At 43.4% G+C, this 26488-nt stretch overlaps 3 protein-coding genes across 7 annotated transcripts in view; 1 reads left to right on the top strand and 2 right to left on the bottom strand.

Moving 5' to 3' along the window:
- The window catches only part of LOC122224662 (SAP domain containing ribonucleoprotein), a 49676-nt gene extending 34371 nt beyond the window's left edge, over positions 1–15305 (bottom strand). Inside the window, exons 1-4 of the mRNA XM_042946802.1 lie at positions 15145–15305; positions 4292–4391; positions 2576–2622; positions 2296–2363 (exon numbers count right to left, since the gene is read on the bottom strand). Of these exons, the coding sequence (XP_042802736.1) occupies positions 2296–2363; positions 2576–2622; positions 4292–4391; positions 15145–15180 (251 nt within the window). The 5' untranslated portion in view covers positions 15181–15305. The remainder of the gene's footprint in view (positions 1–2295; positions 2364–2575; positions 2623–4291; positions 4392–15144) is intronic.
- A 79-nt stretch (positions 15306–15384) lies between these two features.
- ORMDL2 (ORMDL sphingolipid biosynthesis regulator 2) lies at positions 15385–18065 on the top strand. 2 transcript variants are annotated; one of them, XM_042946803.1, is made up of 4 exons: positions 15385–15595; positions 16515–16689; positions 16855–17006; positions 17582–18065. In XM_042946803.1, exons 1-4 carry the CDS (start codon positions 15462–15464, stop codon positions 17715–17717), a joined length of 597 nt encoding a protein of 198 aa, XP_042802737.1. In that variant the 5' UTR covers positions 15385–15461; the 3' UTR covers positions 17718–18065. The 2 variants fall into 2 exon arrangements, with proteins under 2 accessions (XP_042802737.1, XP_042802738.1); XM_042946804.1 differs by having other exon boundaries at positions 15452–15595; positions 16188–16689.
- Positions 18066–18294: 229 nt separating this feature from the next.
- On the bottom strand, positions 18295–26103 carry DNAJC14 (DnaJ heat shock protein family (Hsp40) member C14). 4 transcript variants are annotated; one of them, XM_042946793.1, is made up of 8 exons: positions 26026–26103; positions 25322–25470; positions 23405–24870; positions 20779–20885; positions 20431–20550; positions 19658–19818; positions 19473–19575; positions 18295–19272 (listed from the first exon to the last, which is right to left on the bottom strand). In XM_042946793.1, the coding sequence occupies exons 3-8, from the start codon at positions 24812–24814 to the stop codon at positions 19062–19064; spliced, it is 2112 nt and encodes a 703-aa protein (XP_042802727.1). In that variant the 5' UTR covers positions 24815–24870; positions 25322–25470; positions 26026–26103; the 3' UTR covers positions 18295–19061. The 4 variants fall into 4 exon arrangements, with proteins under 4 accessions (XP_042802727.1, XP_042802726.1, XP_042802729.1 ...); XM_042946792.1 differs by lacking the exon at positions 26026–26103 and having other exon boundaries at positions 25322–25510; XM_042946795.1 differs by lacking the exons at positions 25322–25470; positions 26026–26103 and adding an exon at positions 25127–25308.
- Between the last annotated feature and the right edge of the window lie 385 nt (positions 26104–26488).

Below are 26488 nucleotides of genomic sequence, written 5' to 3' on the forward strand. Positions count from 1 at the left end.
ACGATCTCGCGGTCCGTGAGTTCGAGCCCCACGTCGGGCTCTGGGCTGATGGCTCAGAGCCTGGAGCCTGCTTCCGATTCTGTATCTCCCTCTCTCTCTGCCCCTCCCCCATTCATGCTCTCTGTCTCAAAAATAAATAAACGTTAAAAAATGAAAAAAAAAAAAAGTAAGTAAACTTAAAGCTATTCCATAAGCCATTTCCTTAAGGTAATATATCTAAACATAAACCTCCTATGATGGAAGATAACTACATGGCTTTAGAAAGCAGTAGTGTTAGACAAAAATGCACATCCCCTTGCAGCAAATCCACTGCAAGGAGTTTATCATATGGACATACTTGTGTCAGTATAAAAATAGTTATACATAACAACATTCAGCACTGCATTTTTTGCTACTATGAATTATCTAAATTTCCACCAATAGGAAACTGATGAAATTACTGTTTATCTATAGGATGGAGTACTATTAGCTGCTAGAAAGAATAAGGTTCTAAATTGATAAGTATTAAATCTGGGTGATAGGTATATGGGGATCTATTATACTATTCTCGTAACTTTTGTATATACTTGCAATTTCCCATAACAAGCTAAAAAAAAAAAAAAAAAAGACCTATCACTTACAAGGATAATTATCCTTATTCCATACAGCTGATGTGAGGATTAAGCGACAATACACGTAAAAATGCTTATAACCCTGCCTAATATACACAGTAAAACCTTGGTTTGCGAGCATAATTCATTCAGGAAACATGCTTATAATCCAAAGCACTAGTATTTCAAAGCGAATTTCAAGAACCCTTGGCTCAGTTGTGATCATGTGACATTTGGTGTCACATACTACTTGTATTGCAAGCTATCGCTTGTTAATCAAGTTAAAATTTATTAGACATGTTTGCTCATCTTGTGGAACACTTGCAGAACAAGTTACTCACAATCTAAGGTTTTACTGTAACTCACATTTAAATAAAAACATTACATGTAATGATACAAAAAGATCTCCAGATCTGAAAAAAAATCAAGGAACCCACAATATGTCTGGTGTGTGTATGTATCTGTATATACACAAACTCCCCATATAAAACATTCTGAGAGAATATACTGAAAACCTCTGGGAAGTCAGATGCGGGTGAGAACAAGAGGTACATAATTCTCTATTCATATACTCCTCTACGTATTGTTTGATTTTCACTAACACATATATGATCTCTTATAATTAACTGCATAAATATAGCTACGAGGAACAAAAATTTTAAAAAGGATTCAACTGTTACTAATGTGGAGTATAAAATGGCCAGACATTCATAGAAAGAGTCCCCCAGAAAGATGTTTGTGATCAACCTTTTTGTTTGTCTATTATCAACCTTGTGGGATAAATAAATCAAGATCTACTTCCCACTCTAGTACTTTGGCCTCCCTTCCTCCACTGTAAATCAAAAAAGGAACAGAAAATATAGTGTTACCTCAGAGATATAATCTCTGCTCAGTACCCTCCCTCCTTACAAAATTCCTTATACACAGAGAATCTATATGATTCTCTATATGGAAAAAGAATCACCTATTATGGTGCTACCCCAGAGGCTAGAACTAAACTCTGTATGGGCTTGAAGTCTCCTGGTCCTAATTATCTATTACATAACCCAGAGACAAACTACTTTGCTTCACTGGGACCGTGTACTTAAAATGAATTAGACTCTTCCGAAAATGATCTAATGGGAAATGAAAAAGACAATGAGAGGGCACCTAGGTGGCTCAGTTAGCTAAGTATCTGACTCTTGATTTCAGCTCAGGTCATGATCTCATGGTTCATTAGACTGAACAGTGCAGAGCCTGCTTGGGATTCTCTCTCTCCCTCTCTCTACTCCTCCCCCGCTCACTTACCCTCTCTCTCAAAATAAATAACCTTAAAAAAAAAAAAAAGAAAAGAAAAAAATAAAAATCCAATGGAAATGTATAAAAGGTAAGCAGAGTAAAAGACTAAAACCCCTCCATTAGGGCGCCTGGATGGCTCAGTCGGTTGAGTGTCCGACTTCGGCTCAGGTCATGATCTCACAGTCCGTGAGTTTGAGCCCCGCGTCGGGCTCTGTGCTGACAAATCAGAGCCTGGAGACTGTTTCAGATTCTGTGTCTCCGTCTCTCTGTGACCCTCCCCCGTTCATGCTCTGTCTCTCTGTCTCAAAAATAAATAAATGTTAAAAAAAAAAATTTTTTTTTTTTAAAAGGAAAAAAAAAGACTAGAACCCCTCCAAAACCCAGAACTGTCTGCCCTATACTCAGATCATAAAAAAGGGATAGTTACATATCAACAGTTTTCTCAGGGGGTTCTTCCTCTTTGATAGGCAGTTCTATGGGCTTTGGTTCTTCTTCCTAAAACCAAATGAAACAATGGTTAATATAAATCAACAGTAAATACCCACCAATAAGAGAATATGAGAACTCAAAAATGAACCAATTTTTCAGAACCTTCATTCCCCCTCTGTGCTCCCCTAGCACATTAGCATTTGAGCCCTATAATAATTGATGTTAAGCAATGTGGCCAAGGTAGCAGCCACACTGACTAACCTTACTCTCCAACTCACCTCTGTTTCATCTCCCAGTACATCTTCTTCATTTGCCTCCTCTTCAGCTAAAGAATATTAAAATATTCAGGTCAAGCCCTGCTAAAAAACCATCTTGATCACTGTACTTAGGCTAGAATTATAATCATTCTGCTTTCCCAAAATAAATTCAATAATAGAAGGTAAAAATGATGCTCTTAAAATTTGTTCCACACGGAGAAAATAAAACAGTATTCTCTAACATTAATACAAAGTTGAACTCCAGCTGGACTGAAAAATTGTGGTGAGGTCAAATGACAACACTAGTAAAAAGTAATGTGGGAGAATATCTTTAAGATTTAGTGGTGGGGAAGGATTTTTGGAAAAAGCCCTTAAGCAAAAGTAATATATGAAAAATCGCAGATTTTCCAAAACTAAGCAAGGACACCATGGAAAAAGAAACAAATGACAAAGAAGGTACTTGTGCCTAAAACCAACAAGGGAATAGTTACCAGAATGTCAAATAAATGTCTGCAAACTAACAAGTGAATTATGGGAACACCAACAGAAAGACAGCAAAGGAAAAAGCCAAAAAAAACCATGAACACAACAAATGTCCAAACGTTTTAATAATTAAAGGAAAGTATATTGAGCCAGCAGATTAGCAAAAATTAAGCCACTTGATAAAATAGTTCCAAGTTCAGGTGTATGGAGGAGATACAAGAACCCTCATGCACTGATGATGAGAGTGTAGATTTACAGAGCAATTTTGGAAAACAATTTGTCAATGCTTAATCACATCAAATACACATTTATAAATAGATATTAATTAGCAATCCCATTCCTGGGTATAAACTCTCACAGAGAAACACAAAGGAACATGAAAGTAGACCAGGAGGCAATACAGGTGTCTATCACCAGGTGAATTAAAGTAAAATGTGGTGGATTCCATACATGGTAGAACACTATGCAGGAATTTGAATTAAAAGACTAGATGACCACACAGCTGCAGGCCATACGAATAAGTCTTAAAAAGAGAAAAAAAAAAAAAAAAAAGACAGTACTTAGAGAAAAAAAAGCAAGAAGGCAGGCTATGGCCTCATTGCCAATTCTATAAAAATATTGTATTCCAAAACAACACTACATGGTTTACAAGGACAAAGACAAAAATTACATATCAAGCACATTAGAATAGATGCCTAAGGGAGCTGGGGTAAAAGAAATGAGAATAAAAGGGAATAAATAAAAATTACAGCAGGGACTTGTACAACCGGGGATAATAATATGCCTTAAATAAAGAGAGTTTTGTTTTTAAAAAGGTGGAATTACAGAACGTCAGAGCTAGAAGGGACCAGAGATTACCTAGGTTTATGAATTTCAAGGGTGGAAACATGTGTCTCATTTCATAGATCAGAACAGACACCTAATCATGTAAATAGTGACTGTTTAAAGTGACAGAATAAATTTGTCATAAGAGGATTCAGAATTCAAATCTTCCCATTCTCAGTCTAACGATACTTGTTTTCCCATACTTCCTTTTAAATAATTTGCTGAAATAAACTTAGTGTCTTAAAAAAGGGGGAGGGGTGTATTTCTTTACATTATAACCACTGTTTTAAATGATCAAGAGTTTTCCTGACACAGTAAATTAAGAACTTACATCACCAACAACCTAAAGGAAGAAAAGAAATCTTCATACGGCAGAGCCTAAAAATTAACCCCCTCACTCATATTACTCTGCCTCTACAAAGCACTCACCATGCTCTTCAAGATATGCCTGGAGCCTGTTGATGAGATCTTGTTTTATTCCCTTGGTCTCCAAACCACGAGCAAGACATTCCTGCTTTAGTTCAGCAAGCTGAGAAAAAAGAGTAAAGCTTTTCCTTAGTTAACAGAATGAACCTGGTGATTTAAAAAAAAAAAAAAAAATTACTTCTCACAATAAAGAAAAAATGAAAAGTTCAATCCAAAACTACTGCTCCTAACTACACCAAGCCTCCAGATCCACAAAGATGGTCCACTTCCCTGTAACAATAGTCAATATACAAAAGGACTTTTCTAACAGATGGTGAAGAGTAAGTGTCCTACTTTAATAACAATAAAAAAAAATGAATCTTTAAGTAGAAAATCTAATTATCTAAAAGCAGATTCTTCTTACTATTATCCCAGATCCTTTACTGCAATCTACTATACACATGCATACAGGCCTGACCACTGAAGAATTAGGTAGATGTGTTAGCTATTTTAATGTCAACAATCAAAGAATCTAGTCAAAGTGGAAAAAATATCTAATGGCATGCCATAGGGTTCTGTGGAAGAGTTTTAAATTTTTTTTAACGTTTATTTATTTTTGAGACAGAGAGAGACAGAGCATGAACGGGGGAGGGTCAAAGAGAGGGAGACACAGAATCCGAAATAAGCTCCAGGCTCCAAGCTGTCAGCACAGAGCCCGATGCGGGGCTCGAACTCACGGACCGCAAAATCATGACCTGAGCCAAAGTCGGCCGCTTAACCGACTGAGCCACCCAGGCGCCCTAGAAGAGTTTTAAATCAGTAATTTGACTAAACAAGTAACAGGTATGCTTATCAACTGTGCAGACAACAGGAGGAAGGATCAATGGATTACTGACAGAACTAAGGGGTGGGGAGGGCAGGGAGGAGATCTCTTCAGAGAGAACGAGCCAAAAAGAAGATTCAATTTAGAAGGAATAGGTATACCTATAATTACATTTATATTCAAAACTTAAACTGTTCAAAAACCAGATAAGGAAGATCTGACTCAACAGTAACTCTAAGGATACAGACCTTACAATTTTAGATGATTACAAGTACAAAGAGGGTTAACAGTATGATTTGCTGCCAAAGTAATTCCAGGTTATGGTAACTGAAAAACAGAATCTATATTATTAAGTGATTATTTATTTGATTCTTATTTTAAGAAGTATAATGACATGCTGATCCAAGGAAAACAAGCAGGAAAAGGAAAGCTCCAGAAATCCTATATGCAGATCACTGCACAAATAGATGTGCACTGAAAGAAGACCAATAAGAAGTCAGAAAGCAGATCCCTATAGAAGAAAAAACTTTACAATTAAGGGAATATGCTGGCCATCTCTAGAAGGCTTTCAACCAAAGGAGCATTTGAAAATGGAGAGGAGAGCTTTTCTCCCCCCCCACGATGATTGGGCAAGTGGAGCATTCATTGAGCAGGTCAGGCAGGCAAGGATACTTAAAAATGTGGAATGGCTGCACAGCATAACATGGCCTCTTTTAAAGTCACTTGGATTCAAATTCTAGCTTTACCACTTACAGCTGTGTAACCTTGCATGAATAACTTAACCTCTTTGTGCCTCAGTCTCCTATGAAATGGGGATAATGCAATAAATAGTACCTATACCATAGGGCTGTTAGGAAGATTAAGTCAGTAAATATTTGTAAACCATTTACAATAGTGTTTGACAAGCTAGTAAGCACTTCATAAGTGTTAAACACTGGGTGAAGGGTTAGACAAGATTAGAATCACTGCTTCTCAGATTTCTGAATTTCACAGATCAGTGTATTTTTTATTAGGCAGACTGATAGGGCTGCCAGCTTTTTATAATATTCCAACAAGATGGATACTTTTATAAAAAACAATAAAAACTGATTACTAGAAAAAGGATCACACATTTGGATGGAGCACTGATGCCAAACTGCTAGAAAAAGTTTCTTTCCTTTCTTTTTTTTTTTTAAACTTAGCTCATCACTAACCAGTAACAGTTCATGGACCAGCACTGGCCTGCAGGCCATACCCTGAATAGTATTAAGCTAAAATCTAGACTTAAGTGATCTCTAAGGTCCATTTCTTAAGAATCTGGGTCTTTCCCACATGGGTACTTTGTTTCTTCATTTTCTTTCAGCTTCCTGGAGAACAAGGCTTTTGATTTTAGTTACAGTTTAAAAAGTTTTATTAGTTCCTTACAAAAGTACTGTTCACTGTAGAATGGTTTGAAAATTCCAAAAAGTATAGAAGAAAATAAAATCTTATGTAAGCCCAACACTCAGACATCTAACATTTTAAATATATCATTTGTGTGTATGTGTTTAGAAGGTGCTGGTTGGTTATTTACATAGCAATACAACTTCTTTATTTCTTTTAACCCCTTATCTTCCTCAGAAGCCTCCATTCCTTTTCCCCCTGGTTTAAGTAACACTTTTGGTAAATATTCAGACAATTCAAAGTTTGACTTGCTGGCTCAGTTGGTAGAATATGAGACCTTTAAAAAAAATTTTTTTTCTGACATTTGCTCATTTTTTGAGAGACAGAGCGTGAGTGGGGGAGGGGCAGAGAGAGAGAGGGAGACACAGAATCTGAAGCAGAAGCAGGCTCCCGCAACCCGCAAACTGTGAGATCATGATCGGAGCCGAAGTCTGACACTTAACTGATTGAGCCGCCCAGGCGCCCCTAGAATATGTGACTCTTAATCTCAGGGTTGTGAGTTCAAGACCCACATTGGGCATGTAGCCTAGTTAAAAAAAATAAAATTAAATTAAAATTAGTGGCGCCTGGGTGGCTCAGTCAGCTAAGCATCCGACTTGGGCTCAGGTCATGATCTCACAGTTCGTGGGTTCGAGCCCCACATCGGGCTCTGTGCTGACAGCTGAGAGCCTGGAGTCTGCTTCTGATTCCATCCGATTCCATGTCTCCGTCTCTCTCTGCCCCTCCCCTGCTCACACTCTGTTCTCTCTCAAGAATAAACATTAAAAAAAAAATTAAAATTAAAAAAAAAAGCTCAACTTTCTAACAAAGCTTTTCCTCCCTTCTCTTTCCTTCCCCAAACTGGATAGCATTTGACATTTGACATTAATCATTCATTCTCCCGATTTCCTCTAGTTTACAAATCTTGAATTTTAATTCAAATCTTTTTTCATCTGTTATCTCTCAATCTGGTTTGTACATTCTTTGAAGGCAGAGACGCCTTATATAATTTATAATATTTCATATGACAGGAACTGAAATTTATTTTTTTAATGTTTATTTTTGAATGAGAGAGTGCAAGTACAGGAGGAGCAGACAGAGAGGGGACAGAGGGTCTGAAGCAGACTCCGTGCTGACAGCAGAAAGCCTGACAGGGGCTCGAATCCACAAACCCTGAGATCATGATGGGAGATGAAGTCAGATGCTTAATCAACTGAGCCACCCAGGGGCCCCTCAACTTTATTTTATTAATCCATGCCAGATAAAGTGCTAAGTACTTTGTTTTTTATTTTTTTTTAATGTTTATTTTTGACAGACAGAGAGAAAGAGAAAGGGTGCGTGTGAGCATGAGTGGGGGAGGGGCACAGAGAGAGGGAGACACAGAATTCCAAGCCGTCAGCACAGAGCCCGATGCAGGGCTGGGATTCCACCAACCATGAGATCATGACCTGAGCCAAAGACAGACGCTTAACAGACTGAACCATCCAGGCCCCCACCTCCAACAGCACTAAGTACTTTTGATTTCCTCACTTAATCCTCACAACAAATATATGTGATTAGTAGTACAACCCCACTTTATAAACTAAGAAATTAAGAAAATGAAGCTTAAAAAAATTCAACAATTTGCTTAACAATCACACAGCTAAAAAATAGTAGAGATAATATGCCAGCTCAGGCTCTTTGATTTAAGCTCTATCTTAACTACCAAGATGCTGGCACTGCTCTCATATACAAGCTCTATCTCCCCGCCTTTTAAAAAAAAAATTTTTTTTAAGTTTATTACTTTGAGAAAGAGCCAAGTGTGTACATGCACGAGCAGGGCAGGGACAGAGCAATGGAGAGAAAGAGAATCCCAAGCAGGCTCTGCACTATCAGTGAGGAGCCCTTGACGTGGGGCTTGAACTCATGAATCCTGAGATCATGACCTGAGCCAAAATTTAAGAATTGGAGACTTAGGCGTGCCTGGGTGGCTCAGCTGGTTGAGCGTCTGACTTCAACTCAGGTCATGATCTCACAGCTCGTGGGTTCGTGCCTCGCACCGGGCTCTGTGCTGACAGCTCGGAGCCTGGAGCCTGCTTCGGATTCTGTGTCTCCCTCTCTCTCTGGCCCTAACCCACTTGCATTCTGTCTCTCTCTCAAAAATAAATAAACATTAAAAAAAAATTAAAAGAGTTGGACACTTAACCTACTGAGCCACCGAGGCACCCCTCTATCTTCTCCTTGCTAGCTCTTCTTCCATCTAACCCTGTGAATACTGATATTCACTAAGACTGCTTTGGCCTTCTTCTCATTCCATTTATATCAAAAGCTTTATTTTTAATATTTATTTATTTTTGAGAGAGAGAGCACAAGTGGGGTGGGGGTGGGGGGAGAGAGAGAGAGAGAGAGAGAGAGAGAGAGAGAAAGAAGGAGACACAGAATCCAAAGCAGCTCCAGGCTCTGAGCTGTTAGCACAGAGCCTGACTCAGGGCTCGAACTCATGAACTGTGAGATCATGACCTGAGATGAAGTTGGACGCCCAACTGACAGAGCCATCCAGGTGGCTGAGCCACCCAGGCTCCCCTCAAAAGCTTTTTCAATCTCAGAATCCAATCACTGGCAAATCCTGTCAGCTTCGCTTTAAAATACAGTAGTCCCCCAGGGCACATGGGTGGTTCACTCAGGTTAAATGCCCATCTTTTTTTTCTTTTTTCTAAATGTTTTTCTTTATTTTTGAGAGAGAGAGAGCACACAAGCAGGCAGGGGAGGGGCAGAGAGAGAGGGAAACACAGAATCAGAAGCAGGCTCCAGGCTCTGAGCTATAAGCACAGAGCCCGACTTGGGGCTCGAACTCATGAACTGCAAGATCATGACCTGAGCCGAAGTCAGACACTTAACCGAGCCACCCAGGTGCCCCAAGTGTCCGTCTTGATTACAGCTCAGGTCATCTCTCTCTCCCTCTCTCTCTGCCCCTCCCCCCTTCAAAATAAGTAAACATTTAAAAATAAAACAAATACATAACATTAGTCCCCCACTCATCCACAGTTTTGCTTTCTGTGATTTCAATTACCCTGGGACAACTGTAGTCCGGAAGTACATGATCCTCCTCCTGACACTTCATCAAGTCAATAATAGCCTAATACTATGTCCTAATGCCTGCATCATTCACCTCACTTCATCTTAGCACGAAGGCATTTTATCATCTCACATTATCATAAGGTTGAGTATAGTACAATATTTTGAGAGAGACCACGTTGACATAACTTTTATTACAGTATATTATAGTTATTCTATTACTTACTGTGTTAATCTCTTACTGTACCTAATTTAAAAATTAAACTTTATGGGGTGCCTGGGTGGCTCAGTTGGTTAGGCATCCAATCTCGGCTCAGGTCATGATCTCATGGTTTGTGGGTTCATGAGTTTGAGCCCCGCGTTGGGCCCTGTGCTAACAGCTCAGATCCTGGAGCCCGCTTTGGATTCTGTGTCTCCCTCTCTGTCCCACCCCCACTATGCTCTGTCTCTCAAAAATGAGTAAATGTTAAAGAAAACAAACAAGTAAAAATTAAACTTTATTATAAGTATATACTTATAGGAAAAAATACGATACACATAGGTTTCCATACACTAGATTTTAGGCAGCCATTGGGGGTCTTGGAACATATCTCCTATGAATGGGGGGTGGGGGGAGGGATCTACTGCATCCAGAATCTAACCCTTTCAGGTCTTTGATACAAATTACTGTAAAAACTCTCAGCCCTTGCACCTCATTATAGTTTACTCTCAACAAAGTATCCAGAGTGATCTTTTAAAAATTTAAATCAGGAAAAAAAAAAAAGTCAAAACATGTCATTTCTCTATTCAAAAATCCCCCACTGGTTGCTTATCTCAAGGGTAAGCCAGAGTTCTAATCACCTAAAAGGTCTTCTTATAACACTTTGCATGTAAGACTCCCAACTTCACATCTGAGTCTCTGCTTTGACATCACCTTCTCACCAAGACCTTCCCTAGTCACCCTTTTTAAAATTTTAATACCCTTAGTCCCACTGTACTACTACCTAACCCCTTTACTATTTTTCTCTACAGACCTTATCACTATTTGACATACTATAAATTTTATTTATTGAGACTTCCCCCACTAAAATATAAACTCCATGACAGCAAGAATTTCATCTGCTTTGTTCACTGCTATATGTTCAAAACCTATGGTAGCACACGTGGTAGGTACTCCATAAATATTTTGAGTAAGTTGCAAACCTTTCCTATCAGCCCTCAGCTCTTGAACTAGAGACCCACATTTGCAACTGACTATTAGACATCTCCAAGTGCAAATCTCAAAGACACTTAAGCCAAAAACTGAACTTATCTTCTCTGTTCCACAAAACTGACTTCTTCCTCTTCTCTCAACCTAGACTACTCAAACCTTGGATTCATCTTTCATTCCTCCTACATCTAACTGATCTATACATACTTACAGTTTTATATCCCAAATTTCTTTCAAATTTACTCATTTACTCCCATTGTAATAGCCACTACCTTATTTCAGATTTTACTGTTTATTCACTTGACAGTTATTGAACACCCATTCCATCAAGCATTATCTTAGATACAAGGAAATAATCATAAACAAAAGATAAAAGAGTTCTTGCCCACATGAAGTTTACAATCTGGTAAAAAACAAAAACAAAAACAAAAACAAGGCAATCAATGATCATTAATATAATGTTTAATTAACATAAAAAAGTACAGCATACAGGGCACCTGGGTGGCTCAGTCGGTGGAACATGTACTCTTGATTTCAGGGTCGTGAGTTCAAGCCCCACATTAGGCATGGAGTCTACTTTAAAAAAAAAAGTACAGGGTCCCATGAAAGCATTTAAAAAGTAGTCAAATCATGTGTGTGGATATGGAGAACTTATCCTACCTAAGGGTTCCTTGGGTAAATGATGTTTGGCTGGTATCGGAAGGGAACTAGCAGTTAATTAGTTAATTAGACAAAGGTATGGGGGATGGGAGTGGCAGGAGCACTACAGCCAAAAGCATGTATAACAGTTCTGGGTTCCGAGGTAAGACAGGCTGTAGTGCAGTGATTAAGAACACAAATCTGGAGGGAAGCCTGGGTGGCTCAGTCGGTTAAGTGTCCAGCTCCAGCTCAGGTCATGATCTCACAGTTTATGAGTTCCAGCCCCATGTCAGGCTCTGTGCTGACAGCTCAGAGCCTGGAGCCAGCTTTGGATTCTGTGTCTCTCCCTCTCTCTGCCCCTCCCCAGCTCGTGCTCTGCTTCTCTGTCTCTCTCAAAAATAAACATTAAAAATTAAAAAAAAAACACAAATCTGGGGGACAGGCTATTTGGATTTGAGCCACCACTTATTAGCTCTGCAACCTAGGGGGCAAGTTACTCAGTTAATCTCTCTGAGCTTCCAATTTTCTCATTTTGAAATGAGAATAATAGAGGCATTTACCTTACAGGGTTATTTTGAGAATTACATCAGTTAACCTATGTAAGTAGCTTCAACCAGATCTTGCAACATAGTAAATGCTAAGTGTTAGTAATTAACACAGTCATTCTGAGGAATGAAACAAAATCAAGCCACTGTGGTTGGGAGTGTAAGAAACTAAGCTGGATTTATAAGAATATAATTAAAAGTTGTTTTCTTTTTTTAAGTTCATTTATTTTGAGAGAGAGAGAGAGAGGATGCGCATGAGCAGGGAAGGGGAAGAGACAGAGGGAGAGAGAGAATCCCAAGCAGGCTCCATGCTATCAGTTCAGGGCCCAACACAGGACTCCATCTCAGGAACTGTGAGATAATGACTTGAGCCGAAATCAAGAGTCAGATTCTTTTTTTTTATTTTTTTAAACGTTTATTTATTTTTGAAAGAGCAAGAGAAACAGAGCATGAGCCTGGGAGGGGCAGAGAGAGGAGGAGACACAGAATCTGAAGGAGGCTCCAGGCTCTGAGCTGTTAGCACAGAGCCCGACACGGGGCTTGAACTCAGGAGCTGTGAGATCATGACCTGAGCCGAAGTCAGACGCTCAACCGACTGAGCCACCCAGGCGCCCCAAGAGTCAGATTCTTAACCAACTAAGCCACCCAGACGTCCCTATAATTAAAAGGTTTTAAGCAGCGGAGTGACTACTATAATGAAAATCTAACTGGTAAAAATCTCTGTCTCCAGACCCCATCCTCCATACTGCCAAAAGAACAACAACTGATCATATCAGCTCTTCCTTTCAAATTTTCAAAGGCTCCTCACCTTCCACCTGCATGACAAAAAACAATCACCTTACACAAGTCAAAAGGCCCTTTTCAACATCACTCCATTCCACCTTTATGGTTACAAAGTTCACCTGCTTTCCAAACTATCTTCAACCACCAACACACATGCGCTTTATGCTTCAATATTATCTAACACTATACTATACACCCTTGTGGTTCTCTTTGCAGTAGTCCCTGTTTTCAGCATGGACTATAAATTTGGTACTATTATAATTCAAGGCATTTTCATCCACATTCAGTCTCTTTCTGTGTTAGAATGACTGCATTTCTACAAAATCTTCAGAAATTTGCTGTTGATGTGGACTTACATATCAATCCAATTAATACTTTCCCCTCTTACTTCAAAGCTTGTTTCTTTCTTCTGGGACTCCATACTAAGGCCCCAAATTCTTTTTATAAAACTGGGAGGAGTTTTTAAAAAAGAGATAAAACTCTAAGTCAACCCAAAAATCAGGATCACTCCATCAAGATCGCCAGTGGAACCAAACATTAACTGTCCCGGAAGTCAGAATTAAAGGCATAGGTTCTTAACCAGAGGTCCACGGACTCCTCAGGGCTACAAGGTAGTTTTATGAAGCCCCTCAAATCGCATGCAAAGTATGTGTACATGCCTTTTTCTGGGGAAAGGGTCCATACCTTTCATCAGAGTTTCAAAGATATCTGTGACCTCCAAAAGGTTAAGAAGTGCTCTAGAGAAAAAGCAAAGACAAGCAAATGTGATTAAAAGAGTGAATCTTTTTCAGGCTGTCAGGAGTGCCTCATGTTCTCTCAGACTATAAAACCCGAAATCAGGTCAGAGGACATTATCCTATCAATATCAAATTTAATACACACCTGACAAAACAGATCGCATAGAAAGAATCACTCCATAAACCAATATAAAATCCATAAAGGCAAGTCATACAGCTGGTGACTTACTCCAGTGATTTCAAAAGTGGAATAAAAAGAAAATATTAAATCTTCTATTCATATTTCCTTTTTATCTCATTCACTCAAAACTTTCTTTCCTGTGCATGCTTTATAACATACATAACATTATGGCAGAACACAATTTATTTAAGTAACTACACATATGACAGAGGTGGTTACTCAATTTTTTTTACTCATATTAGGAGACCACAAATATGATCTACACATTTCAGTGCCACCAATTTAACAGTAACTCCGTGATCCATGAAAACCCACTAGCACAATTTAGAATCCATGAGTAAGAAACCAGTTTTCACAGAAAGGTTAATTGGTGTCAACTAGTATGTGTCCTCCCTACACTTATTCTCCTTATGTCTTTATTTAAGCTCATCAAGCTTTAAAGCATCAGTTTTTAGCTTTGGCTAAATCAGCCCGGTTTGTCTAAGGTTCCCAGGATGTGACCAAAACAAGACCAAAACATCTGATGGGAAAGCTACTTGTGAAACCACAAATGGACAACTAAAGAAGTCCTCTTAATTCGCCCTAAAATTACTCTTTTCTTCTAGAAAAATAACAATCTCAATGTGTCGAAGCTACCAACATTCCTCAAAGATACAACTTAAAACCACCCTGTGACTGAGAGTGTCACCCAGTGGTGACACCAAGAGATGCAGGGTCCGGGTCCATCCGCAACGTGAAATGGGAAGAGCTAAAGCTAACCTCGGAAATGCTTTCCCAAAATATTAACAGCTATGACTGAGTTGTCTCTCTAGTGGTAAGGGGTAAGGGTAGGGGGTAAGGCTGGCGGGCGGAGAAGCGCGTGGGAGAATTCGAAAAACTTTTAAATCTGACCTATCTGTGCCTTTACTAACCCTTTAGGTCTCGAAACCCCTGGCTTCTATGGAGAGGCCTAGCTTCTGAGGCCTCTCCTCAAATTGCAAAGTTAGCTCCGAAGGCGTGACCCCACCTAAAAGAAAAAAGAAAAAAAAAAAAAAGGAGTGGAAGCATTTTTTGGCTCCTGTCTGAGACCTGGATGGGCGGAAAACACAAAGGTGCCATCTGCTAACCGCAATCGCGGCTCTGGACAACAGACTGGGAAGCATCAATCCAAGGAAGAGATAGGGGTCCTGGCTCCAGCACGGGGCAAAGAGGAGGGGACCATTGACGTAATGCAGCTCTGACGAGAAACGAGAAGGGGGTATAACAGGTTGAAAGCACTTGCACACCCGGTGGGGAAGTGACACAGATGAGACAACGATGAAGAAAGAGTCAAAACAACAAAGATACCGTAAAACCATGCGGAGAAATGGAAAATTGGGGAAGGCGTAGCGGGGACGTAGGGAGGCACAAAAGAAAAGAACTACGGCGGGAGCCAGAAAACGAAGTGGAAAAGCCTGCAAGGTGAACACGTAGGAAAAGGCGCAAGCCACCCAGCAGAATTCAGTCCCAGCAAAGTCCAACTCAGCCCTTCCCCGCCTCACGGTACCTTCAGCTTATGGAGCTCCACCGTCTCCGACGCCATCTTGTTACCCCTCCAGTCCACCAGGCCCCCACCCGCAGCCTCGGCTTCCAGGAGCTCCCGCCTAGGCGCAGACAACCACGGCCGACCAATCGCTGCCACTCTTACTCCCACCTCACACTATCAGCTCTTTCCATTAGTCAACAGCTGACGTCGCTCTCGCTCTTCCAGGCAGCTTTCCCCACCTCTCTCAAAAGGTGGGACAGGGAGAGGGGCGGGTTCCGCACTTCCCGACCGGCGGAAATGGAGACCAATTGCGCGGCTCCATTGCAAACTGCCAACCAATGGGTGGTGGCAGCGCCGATTCTGTTCCACCAATAGAAAGAGGGCAGATGGGCGAGGGCGGCTGCTTCCTGGAGACCGCAGGTGTGGAAGCGATCGCCGCGCCTCGAGCCCCACGGGCTTCTGAAGCCAGCAGGTAGGGGCGGACGGCCGACAGGAAAGGGGTGCTGAGGAAAAGTGGTGAGGGCCGAAAGGTGGGGGGGAGGAGGGAGACAGAGCAGCGGCGAGTTAAATACCGAGAGAGGAGCTCTGAAGAGAGCCTTGAGAACAGCCAATGAACGACAAACGAGAGAGGGAAGCTGGGAGGAGCTTGGGGTGGTTTCATACCAGGGTGTGAGGAATTTAAGGGGGAGGGACGAGATCTGCTTCCCAAACAGACCTCAAGTTTAGAGTTAGCACGACTTCAAGGAGCCAGGTTCAGACGCTCAGAGCCGCCCCTGGACTCGGGGAAAGGGCTCCATCTCTCAGGATGCTGAGCGCAGGTCCCTTCGTAGCTCAATCCAAAAGTCACGGGTAAATACTTGGCAGCGCCCGACGCTTGAAAGAAGGAATTGGGATGCTGCCTGCTCACATGCCAAGGGGAGGAGAGACAGGACGGGCAAGCCCCAGAGGAAAAGGTGGGAATTAGAAGTAGTTTTATTACCACAACGTTTCTCAGTGGCTCCTTGTTTCCCATGACCTTCTAATGAAATTCTGGTGCATGTAACCTCTCTCTGATTTCTTATAAGCTTCTTCAGGAAAGTGAGATACCTGTTTCCCTTGCTGCTTGAAGTCCCTGCCCAAGCCTAGGCGTGCCCCTTCAAGTTATAGTTGAAGTGCAAGGATCAGAGTAAAGATTACTATTAATGTCTTGAAGAGTAGAGAGGACCCATCTCGTCTTTCAAGTTTTCTTCCCTAAGTCTTCAGTTTTTCCTTTGTGCGCAGTGGGGGAAGTTCCTTCATTCCCAATAGAGGTCAGGGGATTTGGACTATACAGGAGACAACTTGGGGGAACAAACTCAAAGAGGTGGAGAGGAAATTGAGTAGGACTCCTGCCTGATCCCCCACTGTGGTAGGATGAATGTAGGGGTGGCACACAGTGAAGTGAACCCCAACACTCGAGTGATGAATAGCCGGGGCATCTGGCTGGCCTACATCATCTTGGTAGGACTGCTGCATGTGGTTCTACTCAGCATCCCCTTCTTCAGCATTCCTGTTGTCTGGACCCTGACCAACGTCATCCATAACTTGGTGAGCACTAAACCACACCATTATACCTAACCCAGGCTTTTCCCAACCAAAACCAAAAGCACCAATTATTTGGGGATGTATGTCTTCCTTTGGGGATCTCAGTGTAATTCTTGGGCTGAAGGACCATTTTCTGCCTCCTCACACTGCCCCCATCCCTCTTCCCAGGCTATGTATGTCTTCTTACATACTGTGAAAGGGACACCCTTTGAGACCCCTGACCAAGGAAAGGCTCGGCTACTGACACACTGGGAACAGATGGACTACGGGCTCCAATTTACCTCTTCCCGCAAATTCCTCAGCATCTCTCCTATTGTACTGTGAGTCCAGGGGGAGAGGTGGGAAATGCTCCAAGTGCCAAGTACAAACACCCACAGGGAAGTTTTAAAAAAGCAGACTACGCACTTAAACACTTTGAAGATAAGGTATGATCTAAATCTAGGAAGAGCAGTAAAGAAATGGAAGACAGTAAATAGATTTTCTTTGCTGTCCCTTTGGTGGTAGGGGAATGGAGAAAGGACTAAGAAAATGCCAAGTAAAACCAAATGGTGTTACACTTCCAGAGGAAGTGAATGAATAAAGCAGAGATTATATAAATCTGTGAAAACTGTTGGGAATGGAAACAAAGGGACTCTGACATATAGGCTTCAGCTGTCATTTGCCACATGTCATTAACAATTAAAAAACACTCTAACTTAATCTCCAGTTAAAGGTGTCATCTGATTATCTCCCCAACCCCAAAGTAAACACTGTTAAAGTGACCGGAATATTTTCAGATATTCTAGGACTACATGCAATAAAACTGGTCATTTAAAATAGAAGAGAAAGTCACTGGAAAGGCATAAATACGGATAGGGAAGGCCAGCTTCATTCAACCCATTTCTTCTCTCCACAGCTACCTCCTCGCCAGCTTCTACACCAAGTATGATGCTGCTCACTTCCTCATCAATACAGCCTCATTGCTCAGTGTACTGCTGCCTAAGTTACCCCAATTCCATGGGGTTCGTCTCTTTGGCATCAACAAATACTGAAGGATGGGGCTGGGGATGACACTGGACCAAAGGGCTGTAACATCCTTTCCTTCTCCATACTGTCTTCCGTATCTTGAAAGCCTGAGAACTATACCACCTTTCCCAAACTCCCAGGAAGAGAACAGATAGGAAAATGGGCCTCCCTGGGCCCAGCCCTGCTAACAGCAGGTTTCTTTAAATCAGGAAAGGCGGGAAAGATAAGGGCCAAATCACTCTTTTTTCCACAGAAGGAAGCCAAGTTTGGGCAGCTTGTTTGGTGATTTAAGTTTTTCTAGATCTTCCACTCCCACTACCTTCCAGCTTTGTTTTACTGTGTATTTTCCTTATAATAAAGATAATTTTTTTTCAGATATGACTACAGTTCGGTCAGCATGAAGGGTTGGGAGATGTCTCATAAGACTGGGGAAGAAATGACAGTAACTTTCTGTATAAAACTTCTCTAAGGTTTTTTTTTTTTTTTAATCCCCTCTCCCTTGGTCCAGTAGGAGATGCCCTTCACTCTCAGCTAAGAGTAGGAAAAGGATTCTCAAGTGAGAAAAAGGGCTCCACTATATGGGCAAAGAAGAAAGGGAAGATACAGGTTGCCAGTTATATATTTATAGAAAGATAATCCCCTGGCTTTAAATAGATATGTACATACAAATATGAACAAACTTAAAAAAATACAAACCCTTGGATCATAAAGGGGCTGCTGGGAGCCCCTTTTTCCTTCCCTCTCACCCAAGGGCAGAGGGCATGAGTCTGCTTTTTAAAAATTATCAGTTTTGGCCATCCCTGCAGCAACAAGCATGAAGTTGGGTGATTACCCACAAGGTGAATGTCAGGAAAAATGTAGAGTTCCCACTCTTTGAATTCTATGTATAATCTCCTATAATTAGGGCTACATGCTTTCTTGTTCTGTCTTTTAACTAGTATGTTGGGGTAAAGGAGGGGGCTCCCTCCTGAAATGGGTCAGGAAATCAGATAGACTTACAGTTTTAAAAGAGGGGGGGGAAGTGTCATCTGCTCTAGAAGCAAAAGACAAAGGCATACAGACCCCAGGGAAATACCCAGTTCCCATGCTACCATGGGAGATACTGTCCAGCCCAGATCCAGGCTCTAGGTTCTTTGCTCTAGCCACCCCCTATTTCTTTGGTATTGTCTAAAGACAAGTTTCAGTTCCTAGGTGCTGGTGGAGGAGGGAGAGTGGTTCTGGGGCTTCCTACAGGTACTGAGTGAACAATTTGAACTTAAAATTTTCCCTTTTTTCAGTATTTAAAAATAAACAAATCAAAACTCCATCCTGTGCTATACACAGCCCTTTTGACTCCCTGACATTGATCTGAGGAAAGAAGAGAAGGGGTGTCATCGTTGGAAGGGCCTCCTCACTTTCTTCCGCCGCTTCGGTTTGGCTTCTCCCTTGGGTACTGTGCTGTTGGGCTTAGAGGCTGCAGTGGCCCCAGGGCCAGGCTGAGGAGCTGCAAAGAAGTTCCCATTGGACATCTGGCCTGGGGGTACTTGAAAGATCCGGCTCAAGAAATCCTGAAGGTCTGCAGGAGGGGCTTCTGGGGCTGCTCTGAAGGGACAATAGAAAACATAACGAGGCAAGAAATACTGAGTTATATTGTTACCTGTTTATACCTAAGTTAAAGACATACTAAGTCAGTTGCCAGACTTCTTAAGGGTGAGACATCTAGGTGTCCTAAACGGCATGTCGTCTGAAATCATACTCAGAACTAGAATAGCAGGTAGATTGTTGAAAGAAATAACACTTACCTCTGCCGCCCACTGGTGCCTGGAATCCGAGAACCAAATGAGATGTGATAGGGGACTCTATGAGTATCTGGGGAGATTCCCACACGCTGGCATCCAGCCCACTCTGCAAGCATGAGAAGTAATTAGCCAAAACATTATAGTTTTGAGCGTACGTAAGCCCATATTTCTAGAGAACAGAAGTATACCTGTGATGTCATACACCTTTCCATCCATTAGCGCAAAATAGGTGATCTTGAGGCCCAACATGCTTGACTCTGCCCAAAAGTCTCCTTCCTCAGCAGGATGCAGTCTATTACACTCAGCACAGTATCTGGCACTTTTAGGTTCCCGGTCCATTTCAAACCTCCTACAACCCAACACAACAACAAAAATTCCTTAATTTGTCAAGCCTACGGTGTTGCTATAGTATCACCATTGTGATCACTTCTCAGCCTTTTGGCTAAGATCAAGTGTATAATATCTTTTTTTGTTGTTGTTTGTTTTTGAAAGACAGAGACAGAATGCGGGTGGATTAGGGGCAGAGAGAGGGAGACACAGAATCCGAAGCAGGCTCCAGGCTCTCAGCTGTCAGCACAGAGCCCGACGCAGGACTCGAACCCACAAACTGTGAGATCATGACCCGAGCCGAAGTCAGACGCTCAACCGACTGAGCCACCCAGGCACCCCTAATATCATCGTTATTAACAAAGATGGCTGAAAGATCTAAAATTATCTCCACTCAGTTGTTACATATGCCTACAAACACCCTTACCCTCAGCCTTCTATATTAAATCTAAAAATAACTACTTTTTTTTTTATTGCTAATTCAAATCCCCAATCTCTTGATACGATGGCAAAAGCAGAAACCTCAGGGTCTTTTTACTCATCATCTATATCCCCCAACTACCAGAAATACAAGGAGGTCTTTGGCTACCCAATCCCTAAGTTGTGGCTGTCCCATTCCTGTCCTATTTCATACCTATGCTTTCCCTGGCATCGGCTGCACATCATAGTGTTCATTGCCTCTTTGAGGTCATCCTGCAGCTTGGACAGAAACTCATTCACCGACCGGCTCAGCTCATTCTCTGCCATTCGTTTCCTAAGAGAAGAAAGCCTTTGTAAATGAGAGGGTATTGAGCAAGGGACAAAGGGAGATGAATATTTTAGCCTCTTGAGGCTCCTGGCCAGCTAGAAAGATAAGCAACCCCAATTCCCTCCACCTCAGAGAGCCTCCTCCAGCCACAAGTCCAGGGACCTCTACTACTGAAGATAACTCATTTACCCCACTTTCCTATTTTCCACTTACAATTTCCTATTTCCCACTTACATCTCATATTCCTTCCGCCTTTCAGGATTGCTGACAATGTCCCAAGCTGCCCGCAAAACCTTGAAGGCCTCCTCGGCCCGGGGATGATGATTTTTGTCAGGATGAACCTACCAAGACAAAGATTTCCTCACAAATCCATTCCAACTCTCTCCCCATCTTAGGTCAAAATAACCTCTTACCAAAGTGTTCTCTTTGACTACCCTTTTGGAGAGTCAATACACCTAGATAAGTAATTGCTCTAGCTCTGCAAATAGTTATAGGATCAAGACCCAGGTCTGTCACTATTAGCTATATGACCTAGAATATTGTATCTATCACGGATTATTGGAAGTATCGAATGAGAATACACATGATGTACATAGTACAGAATTTGGCATTACGGTGATCCACCATCTCAGTGTGCTTGGGATTGTCCCAATTTTAGCACTGAAAGTTCATGTCTCAGGAAACCCTCAATCCCAGGCAAACAGGGATGTATACGCTACCTGGTATACATATACTAAGCCCTCACATTTTAGCTTTATCATCAATCATAAAGAATTCCAAGGATATTATATCCTCAAACTCATTCTTTTTTAACTAGAAAATTCTCATATATACTTCCTACAACAGTTTGCCTTTCTGTCCCAGAAATGAAATATAGCATATTGTGATCCTCACAGGCCTTTTACCCACTTTTCAACCTTTTCTCTAGGACAAATAGTATCCTTACTTCCTACAGCTTCTTGATTGTTCCCACCCTTATTTTCCAAAAGCACAGAATAAAGCTAGTCTCCTGATGATGCCAAATAAATAGAATGCTGCTAAATCTCCCACATATCCAAGCTTAGAGAACAGCCTTTTAGTCATGGTCACTCTGGGGCCTCATAAGGGCAGTGAGAGGTTCCGTAAAAGAAGCCCACAGACACTGGCCCAGAACAAGGAAGAATTCTTACATGTGTTACAGGTGTGTTGAAGATTGGGGGACTTAACTCCATCTCTACTCCAAGAAAGCAAGTTGAAAATGAAAAATTTTGTGACAATATTTCCCAAGAGAGGATTATCTGCTAAAAGACATGAAAGTGAGGGGCGCCTGGGTGGCTCAGTGGGTTGGGTTGGGTTGGGTTGGGTTGGGTTGGGTTGGGTTTGGTTGAGCGGCCAACTCTTGGTTTTGGCTCAGGTCATGATCTCGTTGTCATGGGATCCAGCCCCATGAGCCTGCTTAGGATTCTCTCTCTGCCCCTCTCCCGCTTGTGTGTGCTCTCTCCCTCAAAAAATAAAAATAAACTTAAAAAAAAAGAAAGACATGAAAGGGAGAAAAGAGCTCTACTACTAGTATCGAACTGAGTGTAAGCTGTTGTTCCCCACTCTTAAGAATATGGCCCCGTCTATCCACTAAGGGGCATCAATTTCCCACCAAACTAATTTAGTCCTCTGCTAAGTTACACACCTGGTATATTACTGTGTCTTGAATAGTTAATGGACACCTTGGTTACTCATTCCTATTTGGTGTCATGCAATCATTGAGGTAATTTACACACCATGATTTTTTACCAGTCCAGTTCCATACACTCAAATAGGCCCCCAATGGAATTTACACACATTACTTAATATTCATAATATAGTTTAACTTACAGAAAATAGCAATAATCATCACATCTAAAAATAATTACCTAATATCTACTAATAGCAATTTGATTGCATGCTCGTGTTAAACCATTTCCCTGAAGCATATGGGGCATCACAACTACCATCTGTACCACGCCCCCTTATCAACAAAAGCAACCCTATCTTGGGGTGCCTGACCAGCTCAGTCATTAAGGCAATTATGACTCTTGATCCCAGGGTTGTGGGTTCAAGCCCCAAGTTGGGTGTAGAGATTACTTAAGGCTCGCTCAGTCAATTAAGCATCAGACTCTTGGTTTCAGTTCAGGTCACATGATCTCACAGTTAGTGAGATCAAGCCTCGCATTGGGCTCTGTACTGGCAGTGTGGAGCCTGCTTGGGATTCGCTCTCCCCCTCTCTCTCTGCCCCTCCCCTGCTCACACTCTAAATAAACATTAAAAAATAATTAAAAAAAAAACATACAGCTGTATCTTCACGTATGACATACATATGCACACGCCTCTCTATGGTTTATGCTCTGTTCTCTTTCCTTTTCCCACTCTATATTGCTGGTCCTGAAATACGTTTCCTTTCACCTGGTCCTGGAATAATCACATGCATTTCCTGAACTTTCCCACTCTAGGTCCACATTTGCCTCTCTGGGACAGATAGCTGGATTTCCCCATGTTCAAAAAACCCTCTTTTGTTCAAGGTAGAGGAATTGACAGGCTATCTGACTAGGCCTTTTCTCCACCCTAGTTAGAGGGACTTCACCTGGAAATTCCAGGGTGAGTGGTCCAACATTGAACCACTAGGTTCATTTCTTTTTATTAAGAATCTCATGACAATAAACTTAAAATGAAGGGAAAGTCAGATCCCATAGTGAAAAAGTCTTTATGACTGTTTCCTAAGAATTAAAGTTACTCCAGCTTCAAGTTGACTTTTTACTCTGCCTTCTCTTTATTCTACTCTCCCTAAAATTGGAATAGAAAATAAAATTTAACAAAAGAGGAAAAGGAAACAGAAGGGAAAAATACTCACCATCACTGCCAGCTGCCTATAGGCCTTCTTCAGTTCAGTATCTGATGCTGTGGCTTCAACCCCCAACACATGGAAAGGGTTTAACTCATCCTCAGGAACCCCAGCCATGGTCAAGAGTCGAGCCACTTCTTCTTCAGGCTGGCAGTAGCGACCACCAGCTATAGGTGCATTCCCCTGCCTGTCAGTCCTTGGCTTGACCCAAGGCAACTCCAGCCAACCCCACTGAAACATTTTTACCAACTGTTGCCATGGCCTGCTATCTCTCAGCAGAATCAGGCAACGCTGCAGGGTGGGAAAATCCAGCCAAGAAAAGAGCCAAGTGGCTTTACCCCTCCAGCCTAACCTGTCACCCAGTCCCACCAGAAACCGCCAGCCCAACTGTAGACAGCCCAACAAGAGGGCCAGAGCCAAGAGGAGCAAAGCACCCAGTAGCCTAAGAAAACGGGTTAATAGCCCTGCCCCATAGCAACATCCTTGGCTCATAAATTGGAACATCACCTGGGCCCAGCCCCGCAGCCGCCCTGCCCAGACTCCCACCCAGACTCGAAAAAGGTCCAGATCACTGCCTTTCAGCTGCCTGCATGCATAGATGAGATGGCCACAAGTTTCCACATACTCTCCCACCAATACCAGCAGTTCAATCAGCCACCAGAAGCCTGCCTGTCCAAGCTGACACAGTTCCTCTGCTCCCCATAATCCCAGGCCTCTGCGCTTATCTGCTTGACTTCGTTTCCGGCCCAGCCTATGTCGGCCAGGGGACCTGGGATCTCTGCGTCCACCTTCCCGAGTATCCTCCTTGGCTGGAATGCGGTGCCGCTGTCTCCGGGGTGGTTTCTTTCCACTGGGCACACGTGAAAAATCACTGGGGAACTTAAGAGTTTCCTCATCATCATATTCCTCTTCCAACTCTTCATCTTCCCCCAAAACTGGAGAGGTACAATGGTGGCAAAAGTTGCTAGAAGAGCTATCTCCTCCCTCAGAGTAAGGCCCTTCAGGGATTCCAGGGGTTCCCTGGCAGTTGCAAGCAGATGGAATGGAAAGAAAAGAAGGGTTCCCATCCTCCTGGTACCCAGCCTCATTCTCTCTTGAGAGTTCCTGGTCCACTCCTGACTCTTCTTCTGAAGATGCCTCACTCTGATCAGGGTCCTCTCCATCCCTAGGGGGTCCTGGACCCCTTGGGGGGCCATGGCTTGGATCCGACCAGTGGGCTGGGTTTGGGGGCTGTGTGTACTTAGGACTAGAGTGCTCTGTGAGGCAGCGGGTACCATTAGAAGCAGGCCTCGCTGAGTCCCTGAGTCCTGAGAATGAAAGTATTTCAGGGTCCACAGAGGATCCTAAAGTCCTGAGGGAGGCGCCACCACTGTGGTGGGCTCCACACAACCCTCTTTCTCCGGGGTGCTTCTGGGCCATGACCCCGGGGCTTCCTGAGGATTTTAGGTCACAGCCATCATGGTAAGTTCTGAGGCCTGTAACAAAGGTATTAAGGTGGGGATGATCAAGTATAGGACACAAAGAGAGGGGCTAAATAATCTTAAATTGGGGATACAGTTAATGCACCCACCTCCCTTGTTTTCTCAGATTCTTCTGGAGCGTTCGTTGTCCCCAGCAATAAGCAAATACTCCATTAACCACAACCATGCTCCCTCCCCTCCTCCAAATCCCCTTAGTTTTTCTTCTTCCCCCAGAAAGCTACAAACCAAAATTTGGGAAAGAGGGAGGTACCGTAAAGGGTGTGGTCCTAGGGTTACTCGTGGGGGAAAAAGGGAAAGACGACCGGAAAGGGGTGCCGCAGGCTACCCGAAAGGGTGGGGACCTCGCGGCTCTTAAGAAAAACCTGGGGGACCGAGCTTAGGGTTGCAGCTGAGAAAGACATCCAGGAAACCCTTGGGCTGGGTAGAGGGGGTAAAGGTAACGTACCGGAAGAGCGGCGGTAACTCCTCCCCCTCCAGCAGCTGGGCCTAGGGCCAGGGGGAGCTACGAGAGCAGCTCCCCCGGCTCCGCCTCCCGCTCACGCTCAGCTTCCGCCTTCCGTCCCCGCCGTGGCCACCGACCTACGGTTACTTCCACTTCCGGGGTCACCAGGGAAGAGACGGGAAGGAAACGAAAAAGCGGTTGGCGGAGGCGCGAGCCAGTCCAGCAAGCGCTGAGTCAAATCGGAGGAGGCGGTCCTAGGGAAAACTGGCCCCTCCCCTTAAAGGGCTCTCTGCTGCCGCCCTCCGAGTGCTGGAGTCCTATCCCCGCTGGCTGCACCGCTGGTGGGCGCTGCAGCTGTGCCTGCGGACTGGGGTCAGATTTTCAGGGTTCCTCTGGCTGTATTCTTGGGCTTTGTAGAGACTGGGAGATAAGAGGATAGCCACCGAGCCACAGTCTGTTTCCTTTGCAGACAAAACCAGGGAGCGTAGAGGAGCCACCGCCCCGATCCTTTCCCTGCTGCCTGTAGCGAGGACAGAGGACCTTTTGTATCATGCGGAGGTGGAGCGGCGGGGAGGACGCCCCGGGCTAGCCCCCACCCTGGCCTCCCTGCACTGCCCCTTCTTTCCCAGCAATCTTCGGCCTCCCCAGCGCCAGACCCAGCTGGCGAACTGCCCGGTATAACTACAGCTCCCACGGCCCAGACCCACCCCTCAGGACGCAGCTCCCAGGCACGGTCACGGAGCGGTTCCAGGCGACCAGAAACGTAGCTCCGCTGGGCTCAGGACCCGAGCGGAGTGCCAAAAAACACTGCACTCATCTGCATGCTGCTTTGCGTCTCATTTGCATACCGAGCTGCTCTCGGTCGACGTCGACACGCGCCCCCGCCCCCACGCAGACCAGGCTTGGGTTCCCTCTCTGTCGGTCCCCTCCTCTGCACACGCCTCTCTCGTTAGTCCCCTTCCAGACCCCGTCTTGCTCCGCAAGTTTTTCCGCCCATGAGCCCCTCGCCGGCGCCCCCAGTCCTGTAAAAGCCCCTTCCCCGGGTCCCCGTCTCGACCACCAGGTTCTCCAGAAGACAATACTCCAATTCTCTGGGAAGTGGAAGAAACCAAGCCGGGACTAGGGGGGCGCTGGGACCCCCGTTGGGGCTTTGAGAGCTTCTAATTGTCG

The sequence above is a fragment of the Panthera leo genome, chromosome B4, assembly GCF_018350215.1.
Source record: "Panthera leo isolate Ple1 chromosome B4, P.leo_Ple1_pat1.1, whole genome shotgun sequence".
Taxonomy (NCBI): Eukaryota; Metazoa; Chordata; class Mammalia; order Carnivora; family Felidae; genus Panthera; species Panthera leo.

Bases quoted from the DNA above. Each gene is read 5' to 3' on its own strand.
- DNAJC14 (XM_042946793.1), bottom strand. From the start codon at position 24,814: ATGGCCCAGAAGCACCCCGGAGAAAGAGGGTTGTGTGGAGCCCACCAC. The intron at 19,819-20,430 runs GTATGAAATAGG...GTTGGGTTGTAG, and splicing joins CGATGCCAGGGAAAGCATAG to GAGGTTTGAAATGGACCGGG. The intron at 19,273-19,472 runs GTAAGTGTTATT...TTGTCCCTTCAG, and splicing joins GGCACCAGTGGGCGGCAGAG to AGCAGCCCCAGAAGCCCCTC.
- ORMDL2 (XM_042946803.1), top strand. From the start codon at position 15,462: ATGGGTGGTGGCAGCGCCGATTCTGTTCCACCAATAGAAAGAGGGCAG. The intron at 15,596-16,514 runs GTAGGGGCGGAC...CCACTGTGGTAG, and splicing joins CGGGCTTCTGAAGCCAGCAG to GATGAATGTAGGGGTGGCAC. The intron at 16,690-16,854 runs GTGAGCACTAAA...CCCTCTTCCCAG, and splicing joins CCAACGTCATCCATAACTTG to GCTATGTATGTCTTCTTACA.